We start from the raw sequence: 16,943 nt of genomic DNA, 5'->3' as shown, positions 1-16,943 counted from the left end.
TAGTCTACCACAAGCTTCATATAATACTTCACACAATACAATATATTTGCCCTTTTCTCCAGACAGAACTGGTGTACTGTAATTCAGTCAGGATTCTGGGCTTCATTGCTTGGCTACACTTTTTTGGTTCGGTCCAAAAATAAGATTCGGGTCAGGGCCACTTCAATACTTTTCACTATGCAGCCTTTTATTTCATTCTGTTACAATTTTGCATGCATGCTTAAGATCATTGTCCTGCCCTAGTTGTGACCAAGTTTTAACTTTCTTGCTGATGTCTTGAGGTGTTGCTTCAGTATTGCATCATAATCTTCCTTATTCATAATCCTCACGTGTTCTATTTTGTGTAGTGCGCCAGTCCCTATTATAGGAAAACACCCACAAAAATGATGCTCCCACCACCATGCATCACAGATGGGATGGTTTTCTTCAGATTAAAAGCCTTACCCTTTTTCCACCATAAATAGTGCTGGTCCAAATGACTACTGATTGCCTGCTAACTACATTCTGGCTTTTTTACACTGGTCTAAAAGTAAGAGCTTCTCTTTGTGTGACTGCCTTTCATGCCATGGAGATGTAGGATTTAGTGGTAATTTTAAACCGATGTCTGTTGTCTTTTTTGTCTTATGGTTCAGTTGAAACTTTTAGACCAAACTTTATACATTTTTTGAAGTTGTTGCCTCTTTCCTGAATAGTACATTGTCTGTGTGAGCTTTTTTATGTGCATGTACTTGTTTGTATTTTATTTTTCCATTGTAGGTCTTTTTACAGCCAAAACTGTACTCCCACATAACTCCTAATTCTGACAATAAGCCAATCAAATGATTCAAATGAAATTTAAAAGCAACTTCTAGAATCTTCCAGAAACAGTCAATTTCCTGAATGTATTTATTTAATCCACTGGAATTCTCATATAGAAAAGCTAAAATAAATCTGTCTCTATTTGAACGTTTAAAAAAAAAACGTAGATGCCCTCATTGACACGCCAAAAGAAATGTTTTTTACCATACCATACCATACCATACCATACCATACCATACCATACCATACAATATGTATTGAATCTTTAACTGTAAATTATAGTTAACTGTAAACTGTATTGTACTTTTTTTTTGTTTTCAGGTACCATAAAAATATGGGAAATAGGAATGAGAAATATGAGCAGAGTGCGCAAGTGCTGTCTCTAATGTAATGACCTTCTCAGTCACCAGACCTTAATTTAATCTAACTGTTCTAGAAGAAGTTAAATTGAAAGAAGAGAGAGAAAGAGAGAGAAAGAGAAAGAGAGAGAGAGAGAGAGAGAGAGAGAGAGAGAGAGAGAGAGAGAGAGAGAGAGAGAGAGCGATCCAAAGAGCATTTCAAACCTTTTTTTAAAGAGGTACAAAGCTATGCATATCCAATAAGAGGTATATTGGAAAGTATTGTATAGCTTTGTTAGTTCTAGTCAAAAAGTAGGATTGACTCGGATCTCTCTGCTTAATATTCAGTCATCTGTTCTCTTACAAATGGTAAAATGGTTCCTGTTGGTTTCTATGCCAGACTGCAGTGGGTTTTTGCTGTATTTTTTCCCCCTATTCCATAAAGTAATTTGCATTCATTTTTTGTACCCAAGAATAATTTTGGTTTTAACAATATAGACCCCTCATTCATAGCATTGTCATGTACATCAGACTAATATTAGTGTAATCAAACTCAAGCAGCAGACACAGGGGTGCTTTGCATCGATGACCACATGATTGCTGGTTCATTTTCTGCATCATGCACCAAGGAAATGAGCTAATGTTAGATTAAATAGATTAGATAAGAAGACTGCAGGATTTAATATCCTAGGGATTCCAGTCCATAAATGTACCCTCCAGTAAAACACTAAGTGCTTTGTAATTAAAAGACATGATTTTAAAGCCACCACTGTTCCTGTCCAGCAGGAGTAGATGTTGTTTTATGGAGCCATATTGGTGCCATTTGGGTCTTCTTCCACTTCCTTGTGATTCTTACAGGGTATAAGGCAGAGGGACATGCACCAGCCCCTACTGCCATGATGAACACCAATGTCACACTGCATCGCACTGACACATCTACCCATGGCTGAGTGGACAGGGTGGGGACATTTTCACTGTGTGCTGATCAGGAGCTACCAGCTGCGACGGAGTCACTCACCCAGACCTGACACACAGGCCACTGCCACATGGCTTAAAATAAACCTTGCCCCAATGACAGTGTCAGGGGTACTCATACTGATCAAACACACACACACACACACGCACATACACACATATACAGTGTGTCATTAACATAAATGAATGAAAATATGCATGGCAGATACTGCAGTTACATAACATCTCTGTCCAGATAGGCCTTTAATAAGACAATATTTAATGTCACCTTTGAAATATCATCTGATATCCGAAATATCTTTTTCTCTGCATACAAGTGTCATTGTGTGTGTGTGTGTGTGTGTGTGTGTGTGGTTTTGAGAATGAAAGAAAAAGAAAGAGAAAGAAAGAATGTGGTTGCAGTCCGTTTTTGACGTTTACTTTGTTTGAAAGATTACGTTAATCTCTTAAACTGCAACTAAAAAAAACTGTCATCAACTGCAACTAAAACAACTGTCATCTGAGCATCAAGGGTCAGTGCAGCACATAACACAGTATAACCATATAACAGCAGCACATAACACAGTATAACCATATCAAAGTGAAAAGCTATGAAAAATGCATACTATGATATTCATTATGTGGTAACGCTATTAGAAATTGCTAGAATCTTTTATTGAAGACTCGTAAATATGTCTACATTATGTTATTATGCAGAATTAGTGTTTTATAAATGGTTTGCTTCTTTTAAATGTATCTTTTCAAATAAATATCTTTATTAATGTAAAATAACAGTATAAACACAGTTAATTAATAGAACATTTTCATTTTTCCTTGTCACCGTATAGGCCAGCATTAAACCCTCAGTTTACCAGCTCATCCTCATGGTCAAGATCATAGTCATTACCTTAAATTTATTTTTCATTCAGGCTTGTGAACTAAAAAAAATTGGGATAATCTTTTCTTGATATAGATCTGGAGTAGCGTTAGAATGAAGTTACTGTAGAATTACGTTAGTGCAGGAACTTTGAGACCACGTGTCAGGGTGTGGCTGCAAATAACGTTATGATTTTTCTTGAGAAAGGATTGATCATAACAGCAATAAATCAGCCAGTGTATCATCAATTCACGAATGAGTCTCTCTCTCTCTCTCTCCCTCCCTGTCTCTCTCTCTCTTTTCCTCTCTCCCTCTCTCTCTCTCTGCCTCCCTCTCTCTCTGTCTCTCTCCCTGCCTCTCTCTCTTTTCCTCTCTGCCTCTCTCTCCCGCTCCCCCCTCTAACTCTCTCTCTCTGTCTCTCTCTTTCTCTCACTCCCCCCTCTCCCTCTCTCTGTCTCTCTCTCTCTCTCTCTCCTTCTCTGCCTCTCTCTCCCTCTCTCTCTCCCTCCCTGCCTCTCTCTCTCTTTTCCTCTCTGCCTCTCTCTCCCGCTCCACCCTCTAACTCTCTCTCTGTCTCTCTCTTTCCCTCACTCCCCCCTCTCCATCTCTCTCTCTCCGTCTCTCTCTCCCTCTCTGCCTCTCTCTCCCTCTCTGCCTCTCTCTCCCTTTCTCTCTCTCTCTCTCTGTCTCTCTCTTTCTCTCACTCCCCCCTCTCCCTCTCTCTGTCTCTCTCTCTCTCTCTCTCTCTCCTTCTCTGCCTCTCTCTCCCTCTCTCTCCCTCCCAGCCTCTCTCTCTCTTTTCCTCTCTGCCTCTCTCTCCCGCTCCACCCTCTAACTCTCTCTCTGTCTCTCTCTTTCCCTCACTCCAACCTCTCCATCTCTCCCTCTCTGCCTCTCTCTCCCTCTCTGCCTCTCTCTCCCTCTCTGTCTCTCTCTCTCTCTCTCTCTCTCTCTCTCTCTCCCCCCGTTCTCACGACTCACTGTGTACGCACACAAAACAACGGCTGGTGTGAGCGCAATTCAGACTTTCATACTCAATAGAATGTCCGAACGGAACTAAATCACAGTTCTATACTATTTAGTAAAGAGTCTGCGGTTTCGCATGTAGCCAATCACATTGTGAGAAAAGCAGCCAATCAGTTTAATCCATTCATGTCCGAGTGAAGTGAGAACCTGAGACAGTCCACTATATGTAAATGTAGAGTTGTAGTATAAAGTCCTTTTTTTTTTCTTTTTCTTTCTTTTGTCTAAAACAGACAGACTGCAATATATTCATGCGTTTTATTTCCCTAAACTGGACATGATGTGGAGACAGAAGTGGAACAGCACAGCTACAGAATCACTGAAAAGCCATTATTTTATTCATGTAAAGTCAGCATATGTGGGTTTGCTTATGTAAAACTGATCCTCAGACAACAGCATCAGTCTATGCAAACACACATCCAAACCCTTAATGGTCCATTTTAATGACTGATTCACAAGTGAAAATATCCAGTGAAACGCATCCGAGCCACAGACAGCTTTCAACTGAAGAACAACTGATAAAAACTGCAGTGCGACACACACGGTTATTATGAAAAATATATAGATTTCCAGATAGATTCATGATTCAAGCTGGATTCGTGTTTTATCTCAGGATGTTTTAACACAAGCACGATACGCTATATAATTCAGATGGAAAAAAAGGGGGCTGCTGCTGAGCCCATTAAACTTTCAAAACCGCACGCGCCACTAAACTTGTCTATTGATGAACCTGCACGAGCATTTTTTTTTTTTTTTTTTGGGATCACTGACTAATAATCAATATTTAACACCAGACTGCATTTATATGGCTACAGAATTAGAAACTTGAAAAAACAAAAAAGGAAAAAAAAAAACACCTTCTGTGCAACTTCTGATCACAAAGCAGCAAAACAAACAAACAAATAAATAAATAAACATGAGACTTACCCCGTTTAAACATGTTGGAAAAGTGTTGGTGCGCGTTAAACCCCTCTGGGGATCATTTAGTCTTGCGTTCCGGTCCTGATGTGATTATTTTCTCACTGTTGATATGATATGAAGCAATGCTGTTTTCTCTGGATGTCGGGTGAAGGCATTGGCGGTCGGTGCGATCACCTCCGTCCGTGATGAAAGTCCCACAGCAGGCGAGAGTTCAGGCTGAATTAGAATTCTACACAGATGCTGGATCTACTCTCCTCCTGTCAGGTCCTGGATAAAGCTCAGGAGCAGAACAGCGCAGGGACGCATCCTGCAGTCCGAAATGTTGAATTTTTTTTCTTTATTTTTGTTTGTTATTTTTCGGGTCCTACATGCAGCCAGAATCCAGAAAGATCCAGAAATGAGCCATGAACTGAGCGATCATGTTAAACTCCAACACAACCCCGAGTGTACATGAGCATCACACGCTGCTGCTGTCAGTGAAGCGTCTCCAGTTAAACTTTGTCTCTACGATCCATCGGTTTAGTGAACGTTGTTTGGAGCAACACGACAATCCAGTCCGTGTTTAGCACCAGTAAGAAGCTGTGTCTGCGTGGTGGTGTCTGCTACAGTACAACTACACCTCTGAGAGCATCGCGTTCACATTTCCGGCTTGGAGACAGGAGACAGCAAGGCGCTGTTAGGGCGCGACACCGGTGTGTTTGCGCACTAGATAAAAACAAGAAAGAGAGTTTCTGCTACACACAAGCCGTGTGATGACCATCTAAGATACACACAGAGCAGTGGCAATGAACCCCAGCCACTGGAAAGAAAAAAAAAATCTTATTATGGAGTCTTTGTTTTCATAGGCGCTGCCTGGAAGTGCAATAGTGAGGCTTATGAAATTCTCTCTCTCTCTCTCTCTCTCTCTCTCTCTCTCTCTCTCATACACACACACACTCCCCCCCCCTCTCTCTCTGTCTCTCTCTCTCTCTCTCTCTCTCTCTCTCATACACACATACACACACTCCCCCCGTCTCTCTCTCTCTCTCTCTCTCTCTCTCTCTCTCTCTCTCTCTCTCTCTCTCTCTCTCTGTCTCTCTCTCTCTCTTTTATACACACAAACATCTTTAACGTTTGTATTAATGTCCTTGTAACACATACTTATTGTTGGGACACATTATTAATCCAGCTAATTATTGTAATTCCTGCACCTAAATCTTAATCTCAGAAACCAAGAAACCTTAAATCTCTTCTAGGATTATTTTTTTTGTTTGGATTTCTATCCTTGTTGCATCTGACATTTTATCCACCTCCAAACTTCACATCGATTAGTCAAAATAAAATATTATTGGCTTTTTCAAAAAGTATTTTTGTTTCCCAGGACTACAGACACATAGACAAACAGACAGACAGACAGACAGACACACACACACACACACACACACACACACAAATACACACACAGCATTTATTCAGCTGTAATTATGTTTGTGAAGAAACAGTGAGATTTTAAAATTAAAAGTTCACAATAAAAAGTTTGTAGCATGGCATAACAAGGAATATGAGGATTTAGCTTTACAGTGCAATTGGCAGAAGCCCTTATAAAGAGCGACCTACAAAGTGCTTTGAAGTCTCTATCAATAAATACATCAACACTGGTTCACTAGGTCACAGACTTAGGATACCATCAAACTCTGTTGGGAGTTTTTTTAAAATACCCCAAACAAACATGGAAAATAAGCACTGGTTCAAATGTTTCAGGAAGATGTAAGTCTTTACCTGTCATTTAACGATAGCCAGTGTCAACTGTATGAAAATGTAGGGGAAGTTCATCCTACCCCCTTAATGAAGAGAAAAGAGCCTTGCTGTATACCTATATCTTACTCTGGGACCAGTCGAGCAGTGATACTGTATGAATTTGATGCACGAAGCTACCAGAAGCCAGTGGAGAGAGTGCAACAGTAGGGTGGTGTAGGGGAACTTAGGCAGGTTGAAAATATATTGGTTATATTGCTCTTAGCATTGTTTTCTGCCCAACCTTGCCAAGGAACTGCCCAACACTAAGACAGCTGATATTGATAAAATAAATAGTTAATATTTACAAGGGTGATATTTAAGCAGTTTGACAAAAAAAAAAAAAAAAAAATACATGTATTTCCATATTTAAATCAAATGATCATTCAGTTTCAGCAGGTATTGATTTTTTTTTTGATCACTCATGAAATAAAGTTTGGAATATATTAGATTATTGCATAAAGGATTGTCTGTATAATGATATCCAAGCAAGTCCAGTTTTACTGCATAATGTTTGTATACTGGTTACATTGTCCTGTACTTGTTCAATGATATACAGCTTTATTTATATAAAAGGTTTCAGTGCTTTAGGTTAGGGATACTCTTCCCCAGCATGAAATCAAACTAAATCCAAACACATTTAGCTTGCTGTTTCAAAAGCTTATGAATTTTTCATGAAATTCAGATACTCCAACATAACTCTTTTTTGTCAGATATTGTGCTGGTGCATTGGGCCGTGGGTTCCTCCTGGTGCATGACAATGCCCAGCCTCATGTGGCCAGAGTGTGTAGACAGTTTCTGTATGACGGACATTGATGCCATTGATGCCTTTGACTGGCCTTCACATTTCCCAGACCTGAAACAAATTAAGAACCTTTGGCACGTTATGTATCAGAGCATCTGAAACCGCAAGTAGCACCGCAGACTGTCCAGGAGCTCAGTGATACCCTCATACAGGTCTAGGAGGAGATCCACAGTACATCATCCCCAATCTCATCAAAGTATGCCCGGACATTGTCAGGAGAGCATGCAGGGACGTGGGGGCAATACTTAACAACAACAATATTATCACTTAATCACTTATCACTTATTAAACAAAAGAAAACAACAAAAAGTATTTCAAAATAAAAACAGGAAAAGGTTAGTACACCCTGTATCCTAATAGTTAATATATCCCCGTTGGTTGAAATAACCTTAGTGAGATGTTTCTTGTAGCCATCTACCAGTTTCATCTGAACTGAAAAAAGTTTCCCCCAATCCTCAATGCGGAATTCTTTCAGCTGCGTGAAGTTTAAGGGGTTTCTTCCATGCACTGTCCGATTCAAATCACCACACAGGATCTCAGTAGGATTTAGTTCTGGGCTTTAACTTGACCATTCCAGAATTCTCTGTTTTTTACTTTTCAGTGAGTCCTTGGTGGATTTACTGGTATGTTTTAGGTCATTGTCATGTTTCAAGGTCCAGTTCTGCTTCAGCTTAAATTTTTTTGACAGATGGCCTCACATGTTCCTCACCTTCTGGTACAATGTAGAATTCATAGTGGGTTCTACGATGGTGAGCTGGCCAGGTCCTGCTGCAGCAAAGCATCCACAAACCATACCTCTTCCACCTCCATGTTTTACAGTTGGTATGAAGCTCTTTTGCTGAAATGCTCTAGTTGGTTTTAAGGCAAACATGTCCTCTGTTATGATCTCTAAATAATTAAATTTTAGACTTATTATTCATTATAGACTCATTAAGCACGTTATTCCAGAAGTCTTGGCATTTATCTCAGTGTTCTTTGGCAAACTTCAGTTTGCCCTCATGTTTTTCTTAGACAGTAAAGGTTTCCTCTGTGCACACCTCCCATAGTAATTAAAGTTGTGCAGTGTCTTTCTGATTGTATATTCATGCACTTTGACATCAAATGTAGCATAGCTTGCTGTAAGGCCCTCAGCGAGCTCTTTGGGTCTCATCATGGTGATACCTCTCACTTCAACAATTAAAAGCAAACCAAACTAAATGTCTGAAGTTTAAATAATTCAAGCCTCCTTCATAATGCTTTGTAAACATGTTCTAATCATTTGCAACTGCTGTGATCTACCTGTAGGTCATTTTATCCAATATGAGTACAAATAAATGTGGGGGGTGTACTTTTTTTATTACATTTTACAGATCATTTAAAAAAAGACATTTCTTTGATTTTATTTGTTTAGTTATATTACTTGAATCTTCCAATATTTATGGGTTGTCCTCATTTTTTTCACATGACTGTAAGTAAAGATTTTCAACTTAAATATATTGTTAATCAAGAATCAGTTGTGTGATTTAAGTTTTTAATGGTGAGGATTTTAAATGCTTTCACAGACTTTAGTTATTAAAGGAGTTCTAATATTAAATAAGTTAACAGTGGCTTGTGACTTTGATGGGACAGGATAACAAAATTTAGTCAAGAGGTTATAACTTTTAACTACAGTCTAGCGAATTATAATTATTTAGAGTAATAGGATGTTGTCATACAGTATACAATCTAGTTTTGAGCAGTTTTGGACAGGGTGTGTAGGCTGTTTATGTACATTGTAAGTGGAGTAGTGAACATGCTGCTCCATGATTACCCAACATATAGAAAAGCAAAATAAGCTTTGAACTTACTCTATCATAAAGATAAAGGAAGATAAAATAAATGGCACATTATTTAAGATTTGGTTTTAGAACTACATCTTTAACATCACATTAACATGGCATTTTGGATTGTTTTTTTTTTAAAAACATTAAAGGGTTCGGGGACATTGATCCCCATGATGATCCCATAAGATTTTGGGCTTAGATAACATATTAAATATCCTATTAGTTTGCACAAGAAGTTTTGCTGATGTTATCAGGGCTCCTCTAGGGGTTCTCAAAAGCACTTAACAATATGCTAATAGATAAGATTATTTTGCATTTTCATGCATTTAATTTTGCTTTTCAGGCAACTCTAATATATGGATTATTCATACAGACAACCTGGAGATACATCATTAATGTTTATTTAGATTTAAATTATATTTTGAGTTTGGAAATTCAGACTTACTATAGTGTTGCTGTTATACTAAGTTACATAGGAAAGTTTCTTTTAGATTTCAACTCCAGACTGACCAATTAATTTAAACATTTTCATCCATACAGCATCCTTGCTGGCAGGCCAGGATTGACCCAAAATTTTCACCCCTTATTAAAAACGTAACATTCAGTCTATTCTGTCCAGCGTGCCTCTGAAATTGTTTGTCCTTGGTACTGATGCTGACAGTAATAAGAACCACTTGTATGTTTCCGTACTGAAAAAGACCTTGTTATTCTGCATTTACAATATGTGAAGCAAAAAAAAAAGATTTCTTGGAGAAATGTTCTTGATGCTATTGCATTGAGATATAAAATAGCATTTCTATGAAACTCCTTGGAACCTTTCATAGTTCACAAGCATTAAGGAAACATTAGGAATACATCCTGAAAGATAAGTTCAAATAGCACTTATACATTTTATACCTTTTATAGGACTTATATAATAACACTTAAATTGATTGCATTAACTTACTCTGGTATTGAATACAGATTTTTCACAAAACATTACATTTACAATTTGGGCTACAGTAATAGCTAATCTAGGGGGGCACGGTGGCTTAGTGGTTAGCACGTTGGCCTCACACCTCCAGGGTTGGGGGTTCGATTCCCACCTCCGCCTTGTGTGTGTGGAGTTTGCATGTTCTCCCCGTGCCTCGGGGGTTTCCTCCGGGTACTCCGGTTTCCTCCCCCGGTCCAAAGACATGCATGGTAGGTTGATTGGCATCTCTGGAAAATTGTCCGTAGTGTGTGATTGCGTGAGTGAATGAGAGTGTGTGTGTGCCCTGCGATGGGTTGGCACTCCGTCCAGGGCGTATCCTGCCTTAATGCCCGATGACGCCTGAGAAAGGCACAGGCTCCCCGTGACCCGAGGTAGTTCAGATAAGCGGTAGAAGATGAATGAATGAATGAATGAATGAATAATAGCTAATCTGCTATGGATAAAAGGAAGTATGGAAGTAAAATGCAATAAATATTCGTAAAGGCTGAAGATCTGTTCCTTTGTCTAATCTTATTAGCTGTATAAACACTCGTTAGGTTTACATTAGAATGACGCCTGAGATAGGCACAGGCTCCCCGTGACCCGAGATAGTTTGGATAGCGGTAGAAAATGAGTGAGTGAGATTTACATTAGGTAGCTGAGAGAGAACTGAACAATTGGGGTTAAGTATTATAGCAGCAAAGGGGTGGTAGGATTTGAACTCACAGCCTTCTGATCAGTAGCTCATTGCTTTGATCACTGAGCTACCACTGCCAAACAGCCCAACTGGAGACACTTACGAGTGGGTTTTCACCAAACTCTTGCCACAAAGTGTGAAACACACAATTGTCTAGCATTAAGCATTAATATTCCAGCTCTACACAATTATATTTTACTCTCTATTCATTTTTCAGACGTAAATTATGTTGATTATATAGATTATGGGAACATTTTTATTTATTATGTAAATTTGTGCTACTCACACCAATATTAACTGTCATTTAACAGACAAAGCAGCAGCAGAACATGTTATAGAAAGTTTTTGCTACAATTTTCATTTTAATTTCTCTATGCTGTTTTATATTAACTCTAACCATTATTTAACCAGTATTTTTCATAATGGGACTAATGAGACTATTCCTTCTACATCAGCAAAGGCAATGGAAATATTAAGGTAATGAAAGATTTATTTTTAGATAGTAATTTGTTTTTACATTTTTAAATAAAAAAATTATTTTTAAGTAATTTAAGTAATATTTTTAACAATGTATTTTTTAAACTTGATTTTAGGTGCATGTTTTTTTTTGTCTTTTTTTTTTTTTTTAACTATAATAACAGTATAATATAAAATTCTAACCAGAAATCACAGCAACAGCAGTTTTGGATAAATAGACTAAACAAGGGCTTTCAAACAACAGAAATGCTCTACAAGCATTTTCACTCATGCCCTCTGTTCAATACAGTGTCGAATTTGAGACGATGTTTCTTAACAAGCTGCATACACTTCAACTCGTTTAGGCAGCAGTGCTATCTTAACATGCCCTTCTCTCTTCAGTATATAAAATGCTGAAATGCAAAAGCTTTGGAGGTAGAATACATGCTGTGACACACTGTGGCTCTGCCAGCCAGCCGGCAATCTGAAGAACAGACAAGTGACTCATTTTTATCACTTCTCTCTACTTTTACAGCCAGACCTGTACCATCCAAGCAGCAGTGACACAGAAGGAGTCACAGTCAATACAGAAGAATCTTATTCACAATCTGAGAATAAATTGGTTTTGTGAATGATTTGATAATTACAATTCAATATCAATTATACTTCAACTAAAATAGGTCAATTACATACCTATTGTAGAATTTAGTTAAACCTACTAGGTCACTGAATCTGCTTTAATAGACTGAATCTTGCTTTTTTTTTATTTTATTTATTTATTTTTTTTTAAATCTATAGTCTAGTCCTAATCTCTATTTATTATAAATTACATTATGTTTGCAAATTAACCCACAGACTACATCATTTGAGCACTAAGATATTGCAGCACTTTGTGAAATGCATTTTTTTTATTCATTTTTTATTTTTATTTTACAGTGGCAAATCAGAACCCACCTTTATAAAGGATATCAGATTTATTATTGTTTAGTTGTAAATAATGTTAAATAAATAAATGTAAAGTGTTGTTGAAGTAAATGTTAATGCCTGTGAGAAGAACCTTTGGCTTCTTTGGTGTCATTCCACCAACAAAGTGGTGTGATTTGTGTGTGTGTGTGTGTGAGAGAGAGACAGAGAGAGAGAGTGTGTGTGCATGTGTGTGTGTGTGTGTGTGTGTGTGTGTGTGGTACCGGTGAAGGCTTTGGATCCTGTGAGATAATCTGTATCTTTTAGATCAGTGAGTGAATACTGAGAAGGTCTAAATAAAATCTATCATTAATTTGACAGCTAGCTGTTTGTCACTAGAAGTTGTGTAAGAAACCCTATTACATGAAACTCTTTGCTTAAATAGCAGGTCTTTCTTGATCTCCTCACTAGTGCACTATAGGGAACATCTATGTGGTGTTGAACGTGTTCTCAGTCTCTCATATGGTCCTTTAGTGAAAGCAGAATGTATCAATGTGCAAAAATGATACTCGTGAAATCATTAAAACTGGCTTGCCTAGATAAGTGGGATATAGATTATGGTCTGTTTATGGTATATTCAAAGGTGCACTAAGAAACCAGCGGCAGTGAATCGATTTGATTGCTGATGATATCGATGCTAGTTGAATCGCTCGGTGCTCTACTGATGATGCCTTTATTCACCACACGTGGGGCATGCGCAAACATGGCGGCGCCCAGTGGAGATGTTGAAATCGTTACTAAAAAGCCAACAGGTAGAAATGCATGTGTTTAATCCGAATTATTCAGACTGTCAGGATGTAATAGTCTGTGATGTTTTATTGTCACTGCCTTCGTTATAGATGTATGGCGTCTGTGAAGCTCTTTATCGCGCTATATGTGATCCAGTGTGATCTGCCTAAGAGCATATGCTTTTTTGAAACAAACATAGATCTTGAAAGTATTGGAAGTCTACCAGAGATGAGCATCATATACATTAGTTATTTGTATAAATATGCACCTTAACTGGCACGTGCGCTAAATGTAGCTGAAGAGCACCTGAAACTTGTTGCTGTGTTGAATCTGAACTCAGTGACAGTCACATGACCAAATAAATCTTAGGGTTCTGTTACGCGTTATAATTTCTATCCAGTCTAGTCTTCACCCATGTAACTGGAACATTTATCTGATTTCCTCCTGTGAATAAATAACCATTTTAGTGCATCATCATCATCATCATCATCATTTAGTATTACAGGCTGCTGTGTGACGTCACAACACGACATGAATGGAAACAGTGACAATGACGTTTACGAGTGAAAGAATTTTCATCAATATAATTTCACGGTTGGGTCTTAAAACAAAAGAGCATTCGCTTTTCTCACTGCAGTGGAGTTTAATTGTCTATCCAAAATGTCAAATATTGGAGAAAGTCAGTTTTAGACTCAAAGATCCAGATGACAATACTGCTATGTGATGCAGATGCAGTCATTTATGGCAAATGCTCGATTTGGCTAATTATCAAACTATGAAATGATACGTGTGATTCGTGTCGATGGGGCATAAACATCGACGCTTTGTTGAGCAAAGTGTACAGATGAATAGGTCGAGAGTTTGATATATTAAAGTGCCTCTGCATTGTTTTATGTAGGTAGAGATGAAACATTGACTTAAATCCCTCTGACCAAAAGATCAGGGTTTAAAAACATTCAAACAATGAGAAGTCAACTTGGTCAACTTTATTATAAAATAAATCTTGGAAACCTCTGATGATCATATGCATTATTCTGTGACTGTAATCTGCTGATCACATTTTAGTGCTACTTAAATATGGTTCTTTATGGATTTCTTACAATGTGGATATGGTTTGTTATCTAACATTCCTGAAATGTATTTGTAATTCTTTGTAATTCTTTATCATCGACTTCTCTGGTTAGCTATCAATGAGTTCACTATATATCATTTCTAAATAATACACCACAATACATTGTATAAATGACTCCAAAAAGATCACAGATCCCAAAATCTCTATCCAAGAGAATAGATATTGACTAGAAATACATCAGGCTAAAAACAGAACCAAAGATAATTGTCTATATATATATATTTGGTTCAGGGGTGTGTGTTACCTTATTGTGGCTAGCACATTTGCATTGCACCTCCAGGGTTGGAAGACCAATTTCTGCCTCCAACCTGTGTGTTTGGAGTTTGCTTGTTCTGCCTGTGCTTTGGCTGCTTCCTCTGGTTTTCTCCCCAGTCCAAAGACATGATAGACTGATTGTTATCTCTAAATTGTTCTTAGTATGTGAGTATAGGTGTGTGATTGTGCCCTGTGATGGGTTGGCACTCCTGGGCCTGGGTTTGTAATTTATAGTTATAGTTGGTTTTCAGATTTCAGACATTTCAGATTTGAACTCAATTTTCTAGCACAGAGGTTTGAAAAATATTTTGCAGCCAGGACCCAATAGTTAATAACTATAAGAACTCAACATTACATATAATTAAGTTAATATGGATACCGCTGAACCCCTGGCTATGTTTCATGGACTACCTTTCGATCGAAATATTTTAGGATGCAGAAAATAAATGCAAAGCCAGCCATTCATGTTACAAGGCAACTAAAGTGTTTTTAAACCACGAAAAAAAGCAATAAATATACATATTACATTTTTGTTTTTACAACTTCATCTGAATGCATGTATGCTGAAACTGTATTGCTTTGTTTTATTATTGTGCTTTAGTGAAAGGCCCGAGGAGGGTTGCGAATCAGATTCCTGATGAGATTCTCAAAGACCCTGAGCTTCAAGAGGCAGTTAGTGTTCTGCCTTCCAACTACAATTTTGAGATCCACAAAACAATATGGAGGGTGAGACAGGCGAAAGCTAAAAGAGGTGAGTCAGATGGATAGTTATTGATATTGTAAACAGCAGGACAGTACACACAGCAAGGAGAGAGTCTGCCTGTTTCTGTGTGTGTCTGTGAAAAATCTGGAAAATCTAAATATGCATATAAAGTAAATAATGAATTTTTAAGAAGGTTGCTGTCTTTATATAGGGGTTGGACAAAATAATGAAAACACTAGACGATGCATTTGAAATTCAGATTACTCAGGAATACCAAGACAACTGCCTGTACGTGTTGGCAATATTAAGAGACTATTAGAGAGATGTCTTCTAACTGTGGTATGATTTTTTTTTTTCTCTCCATCAATATTGTAGTGATGTCAGCATCAACGTTATCATTATGAATTTCCATACCAATTACTGTTTATATATTGCGTAAACTATGCATACTGTAGATCTTAAAATGATTGGAAGAATGTACACAGTGCTGATTGATGGCTTATTAAACATCATGGATAACCTAATTCAGACTATTTTTTTCCACTATTTCATGGGAAACTCAAAAAAAAAATAGAAGCCTGCTGCTGACTAAGAGTACCAGAAGCACTGTTCCACCTGTTTGTTCCAATCATCGTGCCTAACGATCTGAAACTAACATCCGTACAGCTCTAAATGCATACCTACAAGCCCCAATTCCAGTGAATTTGTAGCCATTATTGACACTAAAGATTTTTTCCAAGCGTTAAAGACTACACTCAATTTTAAAAAGGATGTCCAAAGTACACAGTTTAGACTTTCAATAGAAACCTTGCTGCTTTTTCCACCAGGACGTTTTTGAGGACTGTATTTATTTTATTTTATTTTTTTTTACATCAATGCCTGTAAATATTTCTAAACACAATCTACCTAAGGAAGGAATATAAAGTCTTGAAACATCTCAGCAAATAAATGACATCGCGTTGAAGCCAGCAGAAAAAGGTGCGACAGATTTTGTGTTTTAAAAAGACCTCTGCATCAAGGAAGCAGAGACTCAACTTTCTGATGCTATAATGAGACCTATAATGGCCACTATAATGGAATCATCCTTTGCAAATCTCTCTTCTGGATTGCTGAGAATGTATTTATTCAGCAATTTAGTGAACAAGCACAGACACCGTTTCTTACATACTTTGATGCCATCTTTGGCATTCCTGACTGCACTGTGCTTTCAAAAAGCTTGAGGTCTGAAATGTGTAATTAGCCTTTTTGAGATATAAAGCAGAGTGCAAAGTTCAATTCCACCTGCTTCACCTTATTCTTCAAGGGATTCGTTTTTTTCTTGAATAATGGCCAATATTTATTTATATCCAAGTATCTCATTTGGATTACGGTCTAAAAGTATGAGCCGGGCTATGACTGACCTCAACATTTCTCATATACTTCTGCTGATTCCATGTTGCACAGAATTCAGAAACTAGGCCACAACAAGTCCTGCTTGTGGCCCCATGATGGCAGGCAAGACCTTGGTTTGCACCATGCTGGCAGCTTCTCCTGAGGATATTTGCTCAGAGATTTGGGACCCTCAGCCAGGTCATGTGTAACTATGGGTCTGGTTCTTTGGACTGAATCACTATTGTCTAGCAGTATTGACACGTTCTTGAGCCTTGGCTAGAACATGCAGGAGCCCCAGACACATGGCCCTTGTAGACCCCTTGTATACCTCTAGGTGGATGCATTGCCTGATTACAAACCCTATTATAAAGATTTTCTCTTTTCTTTACGGTCT

At 37.9% G+C, this 16,943-nt stretch overlaps 2 protein-coding genes across 2 annotated transcripts in view; one reads left to right on the top strand and one right to left on the bottom strand.

Moving 5' to 3' along the window:
- Nucleotides 1-5,639, bottom strand: part of rtn4rl1b (reticulon 4 receptor-like 1b) — a 160,035-nt gene extending 154,396 nt beyond the window's left edge. The window contains exon 1 of the mRNA XM_060888187.1: nt 4,918-5,639. Coding sequence (XP_060744170.1) covers nt 4,918-4,930 — 13 coding nt within the window. The 5' untranslated portion in view covers nt 4,931-5,639. The remainder of the gene's footprint in view (nt 1-4,917) is intronic.
- Nucleotides 5,640-13,020: 7,381 nt separating this feature from the next.
- Nucleotides 13,021-16,943, top strand: part of dph1 (diphthamide biosynthesis 1) — a 90,258-nt gene continuing 86,335 nt past the window's right edge. Inside the window, exons 1-2 of the mRNA XM_060887958.1 lie at nt 13,021-13,111; nt 15,077-15,226. Coding sequence (XP_060743941.1) covers nt 13,024-13,111; nt 15,077-15,226 — 238 coding nt within the window. The 5' untranslated portion in view covers nt 13,021-13,023. The remainder of the gene's footprint in view (nt 13,112-15,076; nt 15,227-16,943) is intronic.

The sequence above is a fragment of the Tachysurus vachellii genome, chromosome 15 (assembly GCF_030014155.1).
Source record: "Tachysurus vachellii isolate PV-2020 chromosome 15, HZAU_Pvac_v1, whole genome shotgun sequence".
In the NCBI taxonomy this organism is placed as follows: Eukaryota; Metazoa; Chordata; class Actinopteri; order Siluriformes; family Bagridae; genus Tachysurus; species Tachysurus vachellii.
Note: the sequence above shows the minus strand (reverse complement) of the source record. Positions and strands in the feature narration are given on the sequence as shown.